Source organism: Acanthisitta chloris, unplaced genomic scaffold (genome assembly GCF_000695815.1).
Source record: "Acanthisitta chloris isolate BGI_N310 unplaced genomic scaffold, ASM69581v1 scaffold1399, whole genome shotgun sequence".
Lineage (NCBI taxonomy): Eukaryota > Metazoa > Chordata > Aves > Passeriformes > Acanthisittidae > Acanthisitta > Acanthisitta chloris.
In genome coordinates, this window is record NW_008692965.1 from 5,850 (window position 1) to 24,077 (window position 18,228).

The window sequence follows — 18,228 nt, forward strand, 5'->3', positions numbered from 1 at the left end:
TTTTTAAGCTAACTTCTCAAAACTGAAAGTCATAATAGAATTAGTAAAACGTGTAATACAGCTTAGAGTGAGTGATCTAATATACCTAGTGGATTAAACTCCTCTCTTGCATGAATTTAGAGACAACACTTAGAAAAAGATGAATCATACTCTAGTTGATCTCTGTGTTGATGTAAACCAGTGTCCATGAAGGATTTAATGAAGTTTGATTGATGTTGCTGTTGTTTCTTATTTGTCTTTCTTTACCCCTCTCATTGCTATGGTGCCTGATATGAGATATCCTGAATGGAGTGGAAATCTTACCACTCATTTTGCAAGAAAAAAGAATTAGGACTTTACAGACTTAACACAGAAATGCAGAAAAGAAACAACAGAAATGGTACAGATTTGCTATATTTGATCTGGTCTTTATAGAAATGAAAATGCCAAATCAATTCCCAATGCACTATGGCATTGTTACTATGACTTCAAAGCGTATCTTCTGACCCTGGAGTGTCTTCTGATTTGGTATATCCACCAAGTTAGCTTGTGTAGAGAAATCATATTTTATAGAAATTGTGGATATACTTATTGTGAATAAAATGAGTAAATCAGTATTTTTTTAATAACTGAATGTAGTCAAAGAGCAGGTTTCTTGGCTCGACTGTTCTGCAGTTTGCCCTCAGGATTATTGGTTTTGATAACACTGAGACCTCTTTAAATGCCTGGCTTTGATGTGTTAAAACAACTCCAAATCCTTTCAGCTATCCACCCACCTGTTCTATCCACAAGTCTTTATCAGTGACTGTGTCCATGGCACAGGGATAATGTCCCATTCATACAAAACATCCTGGTTTTCCTCTGAGAAGACCTGTGCCACTTGATATAACTGAGGAAATGATACAAGTGGAAACACATAAAGGTCTTTTGCCATTGAAGATATCCTACAGCCTCCAAAACGTTCTGATAAAGGACAAACAGAAAGGGTCATTCAAGAAGCAGCAGCTGGAGGTCAAGTGAGATACCCTAAAGCACTTCAAATGATCTAGATGTCCGTCTTAGATTTCTAACCTGCTCACTTAGGATTTAGCTGTATGTTAATGCCATGAACACAGTGTTCATATCCCTTGTTCCTTAGTACAAGTGCTTAGGAAGCATTTTCCTAAGGTAGTTTACTGGGCATGAGGGTCCAAGACACAATGTCACTGGCTTGTACCATGCTGTGCCTTATGTGAGCCATGATGTTGGGAAGAGGTGCAGAGCTGTTCCGGTGCTCTGCAGATCTTTATGCACCAAATCAGACAGTTTGACTTGTCATTCCAGTCTAGAAATCTGGAGGAAAGGCAGAAGCTGCTTTCAGAGTTGCCTGACCCTGCCTTGCTCCCAGTGTTTAATATATAGGATTCAAAATAGAAAGAAAAGAAAATAGAGATTACTTAAATTTCCTGCTGGAATAACCTGACAACGTGTATTTATTTCCATGAACAGGGAAGTGTATGGTGCTTCAGACCTGCACAACTCCTCCCACGTGGTTTATTCCCTGAAGCATCCATATATTTGATCAATGCTTTGCTAAACACATGGCTATTAAATTTGCTAATCTGGTTTACACATATAGCTAGGGCACGTCTGGAAGCAGCACAGATGTGTTCACAGGGCTGTCTGGTCAGGTTTCTGTACTAACAACAGCTTTTTTAATGGAACTGCTCACAATAGAGCAACACCTTGACAGTATTTGTGAGAAAATATGTAATTGCATATATAAATTTTTATAAACATTTAAGTTGTAATACAGCAACCTGATTGGTTTTAGTATTACCATAGTGTGAAGGGAACAACAAAGTTAAGTACTACATATTACATATAGCACATACCAGTTTATATTAGTGGTGGCTACCTTAATAACTATAAATGGAGAAAAATTAAAGCTCTGATTTCTTTTCTACGTCTGTAGTGCCTTAACCAGCTGCTTTCCTCTTTTTGTAGTCTTGCAGAACTAACCAGTTATTGATTGTCTTTACTGTCTTTGTATCTAAACAAATACATGCCTTTTCTAAACTGCTGTGAGCCAAAATCCTTCACTCCATTGACAGTAACAATTTTTCAAAAACAAGTGAATTTCATGCACTATTCGCTTGGATTCTTGATTTTTCTAGGATGTGTCAAAATACTCTCTAACTGCACATATCAGTGATATCTTCTGGGAAACTGAAACCAGACAGTCTCTACTGAACACAGGAAATTGCAAATGTCCTTGAAGCAAAAGAAATGAAATCAAGAGGCCATGGAGTTCAAGCTTACACTTCCATTTGAATTGGGCTCTGCCATTCAGTTGCTTATGACTGACCTGACAGATTAAAGGCTCTATCGATGCACAGTCAATGGAGAAGACATCAAACCTCTGAATCCTTTCAGGAAAATGTGATAACATTAAAGCATCTCTGCATTCAACAGAGAAATCTCTTGTCATTAACAATCTAAATCTTTTTTATTTTTTCAGATAAGGAATTGCTTATTAGCAGAGATGATAGGCAGCTCCTATTCTCTCCTCCGACACTGAGGTTAACATTTCCTCCCTTTCTTTGTTTTCTGTCTCAGTTTTCAAGTTCTCCAACATACCTTTTTTTTTGAATCTGCTGATGAAGAGTGCTACAAAATGGCATAAAGATGGTTATGGGAAGTCACATCAAAATATTCTGCCAGCTTGAGGAAGGCTGCAGGGACAGGTGAAGCACGTGGCTCTGGTGCTCTCTGTGCCCACTAGTCTGAGCCTCCTGAGCCAGACTTAGGCAGATACAGTTGACTAAATTTAGTCAGTTTAGTCAGAGACATCTGGCTAGATTTGCCTGTCTGCAAGGAGAACAGTAAGATCTGAGCTTTTTACCTTAGGCTTTCTTTATAATCAATCAAGTCCTGGCTTTGATATACCTCTAGTAATGAAAATACCAAAAATAAAAAGGATAAATCACATGCTTTTGTCTTCTCACCATAGATCAAATCTAAACCTTCTTCTCCAAGGTTTCTGATTACCCCACAGGACACAAGCATGGTGGGTTTCTCAGTGTTTGTAATTATCTCATAGAATCAGAGTCATAGACTCATAGAATGGTTTGGGTTAGGAGGGACTTAAAGATCATCTAGTTCTGACCCCTCTGCCATGGGCAGGGACACCTTCCACTGGAACAGGTTGCTCCAAGCCCCAACCAACCTGACCTTGAACACTCCCAGGGATGAGTCAGCTACAGCTTCTCAGGGCAACCTGTTGTAGTGTCTCAGCAACCTCTATCCTTTGATAATGTTTGTATAAATATATGAATATATATATATGTATATAAAATTTCAATCGCATTTAACATCCAGAATTTCAAGCTGAAAAGTTCTGCTAGTTAATAACAATTGTGTGGAGAAATACTTCCTCTTGTTTATTCAGATCCTGCTTGCATAGACAATGTATTTTTATTGCTGTTATTGTTGTTGATGATGATAATAATAACAACAGCAAAAACAACGGCAACTAAATAATCGATTTTTCTAATCTGTACAAGCTGAAATGTGAAGAAACTGCCACATTTTTGTTTTGAGACAACCCCTGGACAGCCCTCTTTCAGACCTGGACAACTATGAACCAGCAGTAACAGCAGAACCCTGATTTTCTTGCTATTTCACTTTTATATTTTAAAAAGATATTCTAAGATCTTGAATGTCAGCCAATGCAATTTTCTCTGTCTCTGGTGAGGCTTAGGGGATGATGTAGCAAAAGCCCTTATGTTCTTGGGAGATCCTAGAGATCTGTGACAATATATCTTTTCCAGACACTTGGGAGCCCTTAGCACAGAACAGTGTTTGTTTTGAAGATGAACAAATCTGATATGGTTGTGCCTGGTGGATCCCACAGGGAAAAATAGCTGAAATTTATTACTGAGATCTTGGAGATGAAGCTGTGTAGCATTATCAGTTCCTACAAATGATGAGGAAAGCTTTCCAGGAGAGGTACATTAGGAACCGTCTGTCCTTGATATAGGGGTGGTGGCTTATAACATTTACAAGGGCAAAAGTGTGCAAATGGCTCTGTGCATCATCATGCCCACAAAAGCACAACACAGGCACCATCAAAATAGGATTATCTTAGAATCACAGGGTGGTTTGGGTTGGAAGGAACATTAAAGATCATCCAGTTCCAACTCCCTGCCACGGACAGGGGCACATTTCACCAGCCCAGGTTGCTCCAAGCCCCATTAACCTGGCCTTGAACACTTCCAGGGATGGGGCAGCCACAGCTTCTCTGGGCAACCACCCTATGAATAAAGAATTTCTTCCTAATATCTAATCTAACCCTGCCCTCTGGTAGTTTAAAACCTTTCGCCGTTGTTCTACCACTACATACCCCTGTGAAAGATTTCTTTCCCTTTTTTTTTTATGAAACCCTTTATTGAAATCATTGCACTTCCCTGGGGTTTTGCTCTAAGTATGTATTGAGTGTGTGTTGGAAGTTTGGTGCATAAGTGACCCAAAACAGTTCACTTCATTCTCTCTGCTGGGATGTGAGAGAAGAAAAGTGAACTGCACATATGCTCCAAAACAAACCAAAGAAGATTCAATTCAGATATTGCTTTCCCTGGGTGCTTGTTCCTACTTCTCAGATAACGGAAACAGGTCTCTTGCCAGGTACACTCCACTTCCTCTATAGTTTTCCATTGTCAAGATTGAAAGAAATGGGGTGGGAAATACCAAACAGCAAAACTGCTCCAGTGAACCAGGGTGACCCATCTCACCTTCAGCCACTGCACTGATTTTCATGGCATTTTCCACAGAGTGATTTGAACCTTAGCAGTGCCCCTATAAAGCGATCTAATGAAACCTGAGGTTGTATTGCCCTTGAATTGGTATTCTGTGGCCACTGTCTGCTATAGGAATGAAATTCTGTATTGATTTCTGGAAATGGGTCACCTCCTTATTTTGTTGCTGCTTTGGGATTGCCTGCATTCTGTTGGCTGTAATATTCCTTGTATAAATTAACTTTTTTTTCCCCTCTCTTTTTATTCCCCCGTACTTTTTTCCTTCTAGTGTGCTGGCTTAGAGCCCTAAAGATAGAAAATTGTAACAAAAGAAAAAGAGAAAGAAAGGTTTTGAATCAAATCATCTCAGTTTAATTGACACTGCATTCTCCTTTGGCAAAAAAAAAATGCCTTGAATTCCTAGGAATAAATGAAGAAAGTAACATTTAGGAATAAACAGAGTGAAAGAGTAAGAGAAACAGCTTTTAATTTAGTTTTGAGTCTGGAGTGAGGTTAATGGATTGTGAAAAGACTCATAAGAAACTGGTGGAAGACCAAACTGAGCCTAAATTGATTTCTGCTTCCTTTTTAAATTATTTCTCTATTTAGAGGTACCCTTGTTTCAGCTTTACATGAAGAAGGAATTCAATAAAATAAAGCAAACATGTTAGAAATTGCATTTTGACAAGAAGAGCAATAGAAAAAAACCCCAAATAATTTATGAGAATTTCAGTTCTGCAGTTTGACCTCAAACCTGCTAGAAGAAGAAAAGAGAAAACTAAAAGAAAAGAAAAAGGAAATGGAAAAAAAAAGGAAAAGAAAGAAAATTTGTTGCAGTTTTCTCTCAACTTCTAATAGTTTTGGAGGTTTGGGGGGTTTTGAGGTCTTTTGGGTTGTAGTTTTTTGGGTTTTTGGAGCGGGACCTTAAAACTTAACTGATACTTCCTGATACACTCACTAACTGTTTTATTTTTTAACTGTTCTTTCTTCTCATTTTTTTCCCCTGTGTTCCAGGTTGCAGCAACCCATTCCAACTGCATCATTAAAAAGGAGCAAGAGACTTGTCTGGAGAAGATCCGGAGGGCAGCAGCCCTGAACCCTCTCAATGACTCTGCTCCAGGTGAGTTTCAGACCATGTCCATTGAACTGATGGTTTTTAAACATTTCCTGTGATGCCTGGAGGGGTTTTCAGCAATGTCAGTGCAAACAACTATGGTAAGAGGTACATCACTGCTGCTGAATGAGCTTAGAGAAACATTCTAAGGGACAAAAATTCAATCAGTGGGGATGTACCAGAGCCGTTTGGGGTTATTATCAGAGGTCAGGAATTGGTTTCTTTAGGTGATGGAGTGACAAATGTCTATAAAACTAGTGCAAATAAAGAGGAAATTCAAAAGAAACAGTATGCCTGGATGAGTTCTGCTGGTGCAGGTTACAGCAGCTCTTGGGACAGGACAGAACACTAAGTGCATCACCACTCTGTTCCGTTTTCTCTCATCAGCTCAGTAACAATTTGTGCTTCTCTCACATGATCTGAAGACCTTTACAGGGATTAATGTTGTGATGGCTGTAATCTTGATGAAGATACTTGTGCTATTGCTGAGATAAGAAACTGAGGCAGTGAGCAAAGCAGAAATTTATAGTTTAATATCCTGTCTTATTTCCTACTGACTGCAGCAGGAGCTGCCTGTGGCCAGCACCAAGGAGAAAAGGGCAAAGAATGACAAAGAAACTAATTGGAAATCAGGGTCCATTTTCTGAGTCCTGTCCAAACTGCTTCTGCTGTGACTAGAATTGATAAAACTGCAGAGAAGAGCAGATAAAAACACATTGTGTGTGATAAAATAGGGGAGATTTCTCTCCCCTTTTCCTTGCCATGCATTTTAGGCCAGAAGCAATGAAGGGCAGGATGCAAATATCTGTGCCACCAGAGTGTCCTTTGAAGAAAAGCCATTCCTAGGAATATTTCTATCTGAGTCCTGTTATTCATCTCCCATATAAACTCATTTCTGTTCCACTTCTCAGCTTTGGGAGAATGAGCTGTGTGTTGTGGTGGGATTGAGGAAAGTATGTACTTCAGGCAGTTCATTTTACCCCCAGGAATGTGTTTTTGAGGCCCTCTTTGTGCTTTACAGAAGAGCTTCCCAATTCTTCCCTGGTCTGGAAGTGGCATAAGCAAGGACAAAAGGGAAAAAAACTTGTTTCTTACCCCCAAAATGATGTCTGAAGCTGACCATGAGCCCTACTTCTTATGCTTATGCAATGACTATTATTTGGATTCAAGAATTCATAGATTCTCCCAGGTGAAAAGAGACCATTTCAGCAGCCAGTTTGTCCTTTATCACTCAAATCCAGAATAGTCCTGACAGCTGGGAGACTATTCAGACTGAACTTCTCCCCCTTCCTGTTCCAAATTCAAAGGACACAGCTCAGAGATAGAGGAAGTCCAGAGCCATTGGAAAGGCTTTTGCATCTCAATGTGATTAAATTGTATCACCCACTCAGGCAGGAAGGGACTGGATCCTTTCAAGCACTCACTCAGAGCAGAACCCAGCTGCTCTGTATTCTGTTCCCCCAGTATTTGCAGACTGAATCACTGTAAAGATTTTCCCAGGCTCATTGAGCATCTTTTAGTTGTTCACCACATCCTGTGGCAACAAGTTCCTCAGTTTATGTGGCTTTGGGTTAAGAAACCATATCCCCTCAAAGATATTAATCTTCCAGTGAAGAATTCTGGTGTATTTCTTTTCTGAAAGCCATTTCATTCCATAGATTCTGCTTGTTGCCCTTTTTCTTTACTTTTTATGTTGGTTTTTGTTGTTGTTGTTTTTACCTATTGTAGACAAGTTTTAAATATATTTCATTTCACTTCTGGGATAACAGCATTCCTCTCTACCCCCTTCTAAGACCTGACCTCTATACTCACCTTTCATTACATGATACTTATTTCAAAACCACATGGGACATCAACAGAACACTACCACCTTCTTACTGTTTGCAGATTTGGGGACATTTCACTACAAAACTCCCTGAAGATGCAGCAACTCTCCATAAACTATGCAGTCATATGTGCAGTGTGTTGATTCCTCTCAATTTTCTCCTGCTGCAGACAAACTGTTTTTCATCTGGGAGAAGTGAAAATTGCACAGCATTTGTTTTTTGTTATTCAGCTGTATCACTTGGACTTACTAATGATGGCAGGTAGTGGAGAAATATGTTATTAGATTGTTTCCTTCAAAGAAAGAGAAATATAGGAAATAACTGCCTTGCTTGTCAGAAACAGCTGAGAGAAGGAAGAAATCCCTCCTGACTGGTGAGTAAACTTCTGTTTATTCAAGAGCAAGGAGAAGCACACAACCTCCTCTTCCCCACTTTGACTACTCCTACATGAAAATTGCCATAGAACAATTGAATATATACATTTTTCTGAGAATTTATTTCTCCGCAGAGGGGCTGCAGGGTATGAAATGGGATTGTGAGGTTTTAGGGAGTCTGTAGAGACTTGGGAACATGATCAAGTTACCATGGCTTAAAAAACATTCCACCAAATCAACTGAACTACAGTAACCCCTGTAAGCAAGTTTGCTCCGTGTTCTTTTGTGGTAGGTGACACAAAGTCAGATGGTCATGTACAGAATTGGATCTAAGACATGAACAGTCTTTGTGATTTGTATTTCTACAGCATCTAGAACAATACTGTACAATATTACAGATCATGAATCCTACTCCAAGGTGCACACACGATGCAAAAAATTAGTGGTGATAATAGTAGGTTCTCTGCTGTTGTTTACAGACATTGTCTTCTGTACTGATACTTCTACCTAAAAGTACTGCATGGAAAGCCATGCACTTGGATGTCAAAAGACAATGAACATCTTATGGGTTCCTACATTTTGCAAGAATTCAGCTCTCCTGCTCGCACTTTACCCGCTTGCTGTGTTCCGTGTCTGAACACAGGCATCAGCTAAATGGTTCCCCAGAGCTCCTCTGGGTGAGGTCCAACATAAACACAATGTTGATGCTGCCACTACAATCACAGGTCTTGAAGAGCAAGGCTGGCACTGTATTATGGAAAACATCCAGCTCTGGCTTTACAAGGCTCTGATTTTTTTCCCCTTCCTCTCCCACTCTGCCTCTCATGCCCAGATGTTCTGCTCATTACTGTTTTATTCTTCACAGCACTGTTTTCTTTCCTTCTGCTGCTGTGCATTGCCTATGATTCTTCAGAGACAATGATTGCCTTGAGATTTGCTGGGGTTTTTTGTTTGTTTTTTCCCCATTAGTTTTATGATGGCTTCTTCCTTTTAAATGCTTTAAATTCTTTAGAAATCTTTATATGAAAAGAAATAAGGGGCGTGTGTTGACCCTATGTGCCCATTCCCATTCAGACATCACCTACAGCCTGAATGAAAAAGAGATTTGAAGGAAATGAAATCTCAGCAGGACCCAGAATCTGACTCCGCTCTCGAAAAGGAATGAAATTGATAAAGGGAAATATTGAAAGCCAAAGAAAGGAAGGAGGGGAGTGATTACTTCATACTGACTTCTCCAGGCAGTGGAGTGAGGTTGTTTCTTATCTCAGTGTTTCCAGACTCCTTTATCTGAGTTTTTATCCCTGTTTTTAGCCTAGAGCTGCCCCAGTTTGTGCTGGACCCTCTTCTAGCTGTCATCAGCCCTCAAGGTATTTTCCGCCAGATCAGAATTGATAAATCTCACTGCTGATCCATATGCACCTCTTTCATTTTTATGTTTCCTATCCAGGCTTTTCTGACTTGTTCCAGCCCTGAGGCTAGGAAAGAATGACACAGGAGTTACTCAGATATTATGACAGTTTCCTGGGTTATGTACATTTAGCATGGGATTTATCAAATTAAATGTTGATACCTGCAAGTGCATCTACACTACAAATGAGCAAGTCACCCTCCTCATTTTGTAGCTCTGGATACCCACTAAGTAGAGCCTGAGACATAATTAATTTCACCCTCAAGGTAGGTTAGATGATGCCTTTTTTCCTTACATGGAAGTAAGGGTGACTGTCTGAGCTCTAAATGTTTACACTGTAGGTGTCTACATTTGATTAGATCAACCCCACCGTTAGCATCAGGCTCTCTTATATTGACAAGATCATGCTAGAGGTCTGAATTTTCCCCCAAAAGTCTGGATTGTGATTTTTACCATGGGATGTTTTGATACATAGATGTCTTCTTCATGCAACCTGGTCTAGTGGGAGGTGTCCCTGCCCATGGCAGGGGGATTGGGACTAGACAATCTATAAGGTCCATTCCAACCCCTTAACAATCTATGAATCTATGTCATCCATGCAGTGGATCTACTTAGGCTTGTGTGAGCAAGTTTTGCAGTCAATGGTTCCTTGAGTGGTGACCTTAAAAGACAAAGAGGTGCTCAGCAGTGTCCACATCCACACTCACCACATGCATGCACTGACATGAGAATCTCCCAGCTGTCTTCTGCTTCTTGGTGGGATTGTACTGCTCCTAGTTGTCACTCCACGTGCCTTACACATTCGTCTGGCTTGATCTGGGATCTACTGACCAGTAATATCTGATACTGTCCATGGAGTGCACAGGATCACAGCCAGGAAATCACCACTCAGAGAAATCCCATGATGTAAAGAGCTCTGCTGATGCAATGTAGAACATCTCCAGATGTAGGCTGACATGATAGACTTTTCTCAGCTGTTACCTGTCTTGCTTTCCACTGTTGGAACCACATATTCCATACTAGTTCCTTGGATGTGGCTCTCTCTCAAACGGTGGGGGAGTTCCTTGAATGATCTGCAGATTTGGGCCTCTGATTTAATGTTCATTGTGCTTAAAATGTTTTAATCTGGAATGAGCCAAAATATGACAACAGTGAACTCATCAAGAATTTGAATAGAAGTGATGAGGCCTCATTGGTGATATTGTGATTCATGACTCACTGTCAAATTAATCTTTAACTTGTAGCCCTTATTATCTAGTGCCACTCCTCCTGCCCTTCCTCTGAAAAAAGTTGAAGGGCAGCAACATTCACAGGCATGTCAAGGAATTCAAATGAAATAATGATTTGAAGGGATGTGATGCCTACAATGAACTTTATTAAAAGGTATCCTATTAGCAAGTTACCCTGTCAATCAACAGGAAAAAAATTGGTAAGGGTGCCAAGGGGTAGGAACTAGTCATTAGAAGATCATGTGGTAATGCAAGGAGAGATTTTGAATTGTTTCCATGATACGAAGATGATGGAGCAGATTTTCTTAGTTTCACATTTTTATTGAGTGTCTCATCAGCCTCCTGTTCTTTCAGAGCCTTTGAATTATCTGCTCTTATTTCCCTTGGCACCACTGGGAAGACATTACTTCACTGTGTGCCAGTGTCTGTGTGCATGTGTCTCCCTTATTGATGCAGCTGTGCGCAAGAACAATAGAACTAGGATTGAATTCAAGCTAGTGAATTCCTAGAATTGGAAGGGTATAGCTAACGATTTGTCTCTACACCCAAAATTTCTTACGTGGTTCCTTTTGGACTCATGTACGGAAACATTTCTTGCTAGTCACACCTGCAGACAAGACAAACTTCCAGTGGGTGAACCACTAGTATATTTATTGGAAAAGCCTCTAGGATGTTTCTCATCCCTCTATAATTCACAGTCAATATATACTTCCATAGATGTTCTGCCTCAGAAGACAAATAGTATAACAATAGTTTTACTGGGGAAGAATTCCTGGTAACAGGGATTAAAACCCCATGCACTTTGTATCTTAGACAATATTAATGCTAGCTGAGCAGGGATATTCATTTGGCATTGTACCTCTCAGCTGAAACCATGGTCCTGGAAGCAGAAATATTCTTCAGGGTAGTGCTGTGCATGCACAATCCTACTGCTTTTGCTTACAGATCAGGCTGGATTAGACTGAGAATCTCTGTACCATCCTTCATTAGGGGTCACAGTGCCTTTTGAATCCTATGTGTCTCAGTGTCAAGAAAATCTTTCCTTAATATACTTTATATATTCTCTTCAGTGCCATGTGCTATCCACAGGATAGTGCTAAGTGTGGAGTGTGCAGAGCTGTAGGTGGCTCATGCATCACTAGGGCAGTGCTCTGCCAGGGATTTTCCACAGCACGTATGATGGATATGAATACTTCAGTCTCTGTCAAAAGAATCTTGAGCTCAAATCCTACAAGTTCTTATTCACCACTTTGTCTCCAGGGATGTGATTTGTCTGTCTCAATTTTAGTGACTAATACCTCAATTCTCTAATCTAAACAAAGTCTAAGCATCCCCTGTAGAGCTGTGGGTCTTTCCTTGGAGCTACTCCTTTCAATCTGCTCAGGATTCCTGACATTTGTGGGATAATTTTTTTCTCTGGAATGGCCTTTTTCTCTTCTACTGATTCAAGAAGGAAGCCAGAGGACAAGTTAAGCTATATGGACTCTCTAAGATAGTTCAAACTTAGGCAAGGTAGTCATCAGCCTGGGGATGGGCAGTGAAGATGACTCAGAGAAAAGATGTAAAAATTGCTGTAATGAAGCAGAAATTTCTATTATCTCCTTGGGCATCATGAACACATTCTGCCAACCACATTTTGGTGGTTTCAATGAGGACTCCTTCTTTGCAAGCCCTGCTAATAAATCTAGGTTTAGTAATCTTCTGCACTTCCTTTCAGATGGGAAAGGAAGGGAAGGAAACGCATTGGAATGCAACACCTACAGCTCTGAAAACACCATTAACTGCAAAATATCTGTATGAGTTACTAGTCCCATCCCATAGTATATTCATTGTAATAATTCCTATCTGGTTCTTTCAAAGCTATTGCTTTTATAATCCCCAGAATTGCCAGGAAGTCTTTCTTTGATAACCAAGGAACAGACGTTAAAAGAAAGTAAAAAGTGGAAAGGAATTTGTCCAGGCAACTGGGTAAGATAATGACAGATAAGATTAGTAAGATTGATTAAAAGTGTCTCTCTGCAGGCAGTTTAGTCATGGAAAAATGCAGGTTAAGGTTAAAATCTTAAATCGTTTAGGCTGAAAAATAACACCCATTAACAAATTTGGAAAATAAAAATAGATGGCAAATTTCCACACAGAACATTGTTTCTGAAGCTACTTAAATTCAATCAGGGTTAAAAAATAAAGAGATGTTTAAATTAAAGATAAAAAGCTAAAATTGGTATTTCCTATCTGGCAGTCCAACTCTGTTTTCATGTCAAACAAAATTTAGGGGAAAATCTCACTTAATTGAACCGAATGGGATGTGTGTGTGTGTTGAAAAAAACAAAATATCAATTATTTACACAGTTCCTCTTGTGAGCTCCTTGTTTCTATGGTGACATCTAGTTCATTAAACCACACCACCTCTCTTCTTTTGTCCAGACTTAAATATGATCAAGAAGCCCAGTCTTCATTTCTACTACATTCTGTACACAGCGGGCAATGAGAAGCTGATCTAGAGTAAGCAGGGCAATTTCTTTCCAGTATGTGCAGTGACTGTCAAAATGTGAAGGTTTGCCCCATATATTATTTACTTGATTTTGTCTTGGGGTTTTTGTGGGCATCTACAAAAATATAGTAGATGCAACCTGATCTAGTTGAAGGTGTCCCTACCCATGGTAAAGGGTTTAGAATTAGATGATCTTTAAGTTCACTTCCAACCCAAACCATTCCATAATTCTGTGATTCTAGATGCATTTGCAACTGATTTTACCTGTAGGGCAGAAGGCTTGTTTGAGTCCACTTTCCCCCAAGCTGCAATTTTAAGCAGCACATGTAATTGCAATCATGTTACACCAGGCCACGCAGTTATAAAATGAATGACAAATAGCAGCAAAACTTAGGCAATTAAATGGGTGATGGTTTCATCTATCACTGTCTTCAGAGTCATGGACAGCTGGAAGCTCTGACAACATGCAGTCATCTAATGTTTTTAATGTCTATAGTATCATGGCATAAAAAAATTCCCAAAAGACTATTAAGATGTCATCTGACCATCTATGATGGTCAGCTCCTTTTAAACCATGTGCCAGTGCTATATCCCATCAGGAAGCTGCTGTAGTCTTTTGCAGTGCTGAATTAAAGAGTTTCCATGCATGGAAATTGTGTTTTCATAAAGATCCTAAAAACATGTTATGCTTCTGTAAAAATGAGTGAGTCAGGTGTCAGACAACTGGATATTCTTTTAAAAGGTAATTTGGTGAAAATGCTCTTTTGTTCCTGTTCCCGTGGGTTGTTCTGTGCCTGGCTGCTGGATTTTCTGACAAAGTGAGGTTATATTGCTTCTTTAGACTGTTAGTCTCACTGAGAAAAACACAGCAGTAAGAGAGTGAGTTTGATTCTTGCAGAAATCAATGGCACAGTTGACTGGTTTCTAGCATCTTTATTTTCAGTGATGAAACATGGATTAAGACTGACTTTGAATTTCTTCACACTGACAGTGATTATATTTCAGAGAAACCCTAGATGAACCCTAGACTTTGCCTAATAAGTTATGTTCTAGTGTCCAATAAGCTCCCGAAGCAAGAGAATTTGGGAACTACTTTGGAGATTTGTTATGACCAAATGCAAGTGCATGTAAACACAAGAGTCCCTATATTCCTTAGAATATCAAGATATTCTGACATGGGGCCTATGGAAGATTTGTGTCTATCCAGACTGACAATGCAATTGGCTGAAACATCTCAAATTGCACTAAAATCCTGTCTTTGGGAAAGTGGACATACCTCATGTAGATTCCTAAAAATTCCATGTTTAGCCTAGAGTTAGTCAGTGAGGCTCCCTGAATAATCAGTGATGGAAACCAGAAGACTGCCCAGTGTAGATCATTGCCCACAGACTCCTTCATTTTATCACTGGAATTGCTTTCAAGGCTTCATTAAATGCATTGACTTCATGGGCTATAGTGGAAGCTGAGACACTGGAGAAAGGAGGTTGTTGTATAGAAAGGTATACCCAGTGCCATTTGAGATGCCTTGGGTGTCTGAGACATCCACCCAGGGCTGGAGAAAGTGGCACAGACTTATTGGAGTAACAATATCAGAGTAGAAGTAGCAGGTCAGATCAGGTGGTCAGCAGGAGGTGGCTCAGGTGGCCCTAGTGATGCTCCTCATGTTTTCATACTGACATCTATATTTGGGTTTCTTAGACTGAAGCTAAACCACCCTAGGACTCACTGAATCAGGGTGGTAAATCACTGGAACAGGTTGCCCAGAGAAGCTATGGATCCCCCATCCTTGGAAATTTCAAGGCCAGGCCAGATTGGGCTTAGAGCAACCTAATGTAGTTGAAGATGTCTCTGGCCATAGCTTGAGGGTTGGACTAAATGATCTTTAAAGGTCCCTTTCAACCCAAACCAGTCTATGATTCTATGAATCACAGTGAAAAGAGGCATCTCCAGAGAACCAGTCATATTTCCTAAGAGCCTGCCAAAAAAAAATGAAGGAAGGTTTGTTTCCTGAAGGTTGTTAATCAACCTAGAAAAAATGCATTCAATGTAGGGACAAAGAAAAAAAACCAGATTATGAAAATGAATTATTCCGAGCACTGCTGAATAGATACATGTTTGGTTGTTTTTAACAGAGAAACTGCAAGATTACTGCACACACATCCAGAGTTTGGTTGTTTTCATCAAATTCCCCAAAGGCAGGGAAAGGACAATGCAGCAATAATTTATAATCTCTGCTTGAGCTTGTAAAAGCCTCAAAGGGTGTAAAACATATTGGTACATGTTAGTAGCTAATATAGACAAAATACAAATGTTGAGCCTTTCTGTGATTCCTCAGGTTTGGGCTTCTGTGGCTAATGAATTCATTAAGTATGGCCAGTGAATATAACAGGATCTACCAATACAGACTTAAACTGGGAGTCTTGACTGTGCATGTTTATCACCCCGGAATGATAAAGAATCTCCAATATACCTGCGCATTTCCATTCTACCCCAAAACAGCTCCCCATTTGTAATTAGGTTGCCCACTACTGGCAATGAAAATCAGGATCCTTGTTCCTTCTGGCTTTGGGTCTGGAAAGAGCACAAAAAAGAATACAGTCACTAGAGGAGAGATAGAGTGTATGACACTGGTTTTTCATCAGCCAACAGGGCTACGAACTTGTGGAACACACAAAGCTTTTTCAAGAGAAGTGTGCATGGGAAGTAATGCTTCAGCCTAGGACCTGCTGTGGAAAAGTATGAACAAACTCCTTTTACTTAGGAGTGGAGACTGTGGTCACCCAGTCTATCATTGCATGAGATGACAATGGTGCTCATCAAACCTCATGCAATGTCCTTCTGTTTGTGCCTTGTTTTCATTCAGTCCTTCATTCAGCCTCTCATTAGAGACAGATTTAAAAGGCTTAGGAGTGGCACAGCCCAGGAAGTGAACTGGCTGGACCTTATTTTCTGAGGCATAATGGGGCTTTTGTGTTCCTGCTATCAAGGTGGCATTGTTTGAACTTCCTTGGTTATTCTTCTGTACCTTGATATGAAGGTGAGAATGATATTAGGGTGTTTTGGGGTGGGTTTTTTTCAGTGAGACAGTGTGGACATTTTCTCATGGAACTTGAGGTTTCTGTGCTGTAGGTGTTTTTATCTTGGCTATTGTCCCACTGCTGCCTTCACAGTCAGTGGACAAAAGCTGTCTTGTTGAGGGAATGACTCATCAGACCTATTTCAAACATCTGCTTTCTGATGACATTGTCCTCTAGGGTTGCCTCTTTCTATCTGTTCCCACAAAAAATTTGAGGGCTATTCAAATGCAGATGTTGGTAATGGGTCAGTTGAATGCCACTCTGGAGAGCACATTTGCCAGGTGGTGCTTACTTTGTTAATGGGAATGGCTGCCTTTATTTAGACCACAAGTGGGAGAACAGTAAATATGGTGGGAACAAGAATGGGTTAGAAGAAATTCCAGTGGCTTTTTGTTAATTACTTCAATTGGAAGATTTTATGTACTCCCTGAAGAATCACTTCCTTTTCAGCAGTATTTGGGCTTCTGGGAGAACAATCTGACATACCACACTTTGTATATCTAGGATCACACCTTTTGGTATCTGCCTGTATTATAGGATCACTTGATAAACTCTAGTCATGGGTCAAATGTTGTTAGACCAAACAGTCAAGAGAGTCTTCTTAGGCTGTACTTTACCATTAAATGTGGGGTTTTTTTCTTATGAGATTTCACCAGGCACTGATATCCTCACAGGGGTGGCCAATGATTAAAACTGTCCAACTGTACAATTTCATTTCTTGTTTCAGCTTATTCTGAGCTACATCCACTGCTTCTTAATATACCTCACAAACTTAAGCCAAGAACTTCATTACAGGGAACTGCCTACTCAATAATACATGCAGTTGAATAAGTGTAATAACTTGGACTCCTGACAGATTTTGCATATTGATTTTTCCTCAGCAAAATAAAACTGAAGAACAGTAAGTTAAATCATTTTCAGATGAACGAGCAAGTTACAGTACTATAACAAGTTATTAACTACTCCCTCTGCTAAGTGGTAAAGATATAGCTGTATATACTCATCTCACCATGGCAAAAGTAAGATCATTCAGTTTTACTTACCTTCAAAAGAGTAAGCACAAAGTGACATATACATATCTTACATGCCCATGGTAGGGGAATTGAACCTAGACAGTCTTAAAGGTCTCTTCCAACCCAAACCTTTCTTTGATTCTACAGAGCACCTTAAATATCACCTCTCTGAGCCCTCACTAAGCCCTGGGTTTTTTCCACAAAGTTCTTGGCCTTTTCTATCACTAGTAGAACAAGGCAGCAGGAACTGCATGTGCAGTCTTCATTGTAGCTTTCTTAGTTTCTGTGCAAGGGAGGATGAGGATGGGGAAGGAAGATCCTTAGCTTTGCCCGAGAGCTGCTGTGGAGCGCTGCTGACTCAGAATGGATGTGGTAATTTGCTCCTGGCAAAAAGAGAGGGAAAGATGTCCAATTCGCTCCCCAAATTCCTCACCTGAAAAAGAAGGAACAGGAAAGAAAAAAGGGCAACTTCCCTCATGCACATTTCCAGCCTTTTGTAAAAGGAATTAAGCAAAGAAGAGCTCCTCTCACATGGTTTGCTTTGGGGATCATAAAGTTTAATGAAAGCAAATATTTTATGCTAGAGAGAAGAATTTTGCATGTTATTGTAGAGAAAAAAAGCATCTTATCCTGTGCTGCTTTGCTTCCTATCTTGAGTTTTCATTCTCTAATATGAATTCCACGATAGAAATATTTTATTCTGTGGTGTGGGAATACTTTAGCAATACCATACTGAAGTTTAAAGGTGAAATTAATCTCATGGTAGCTGCTGAAAGCAGAATGCTTTCTAAAAGTGGACATGTAGGCTCGTCCATGGAGGGAAAAAAAAGGAGGAAAAAAGTTGTTTTGACCAGTTTATCTTTTATACGTATTTTAAGATAAAATGTTAGTTTAAGATACTTCAGAAGAAAGATGGTAAATCTTCTGTCCTATTGATGTATG

The 18,228-nt window shown here is 39.8% G+C and overlaps 1 protein-coding gene across 1 annotated transcript in view; it reads left to right on the forward strand.

Moving 5' to 3' along the window:
• Window positions 1–5,741: 5,741 nt before the first annotated feature.
• The window catches only part of ADCYAP1R1 (adenylate cyclase activating polypeptide 1 (pituitary) receptor type I), a gene marked incomplete at its 5' end in the record, with an annotated part of 81,468 nt that continues 68,981 nt past the window's right edge, over window positions 5,742–18,228 (forward strand). The window contains one exon of the mRNA XM_009082869.1: window positions 5,742–5,874. Within this exon, the coding sequence (XP_009081117.1) occupies window positions 5,742–5,874 (133 nt within the window). The remainder of the gene's footprint in view (window positions 5,875–18,228) is intronic.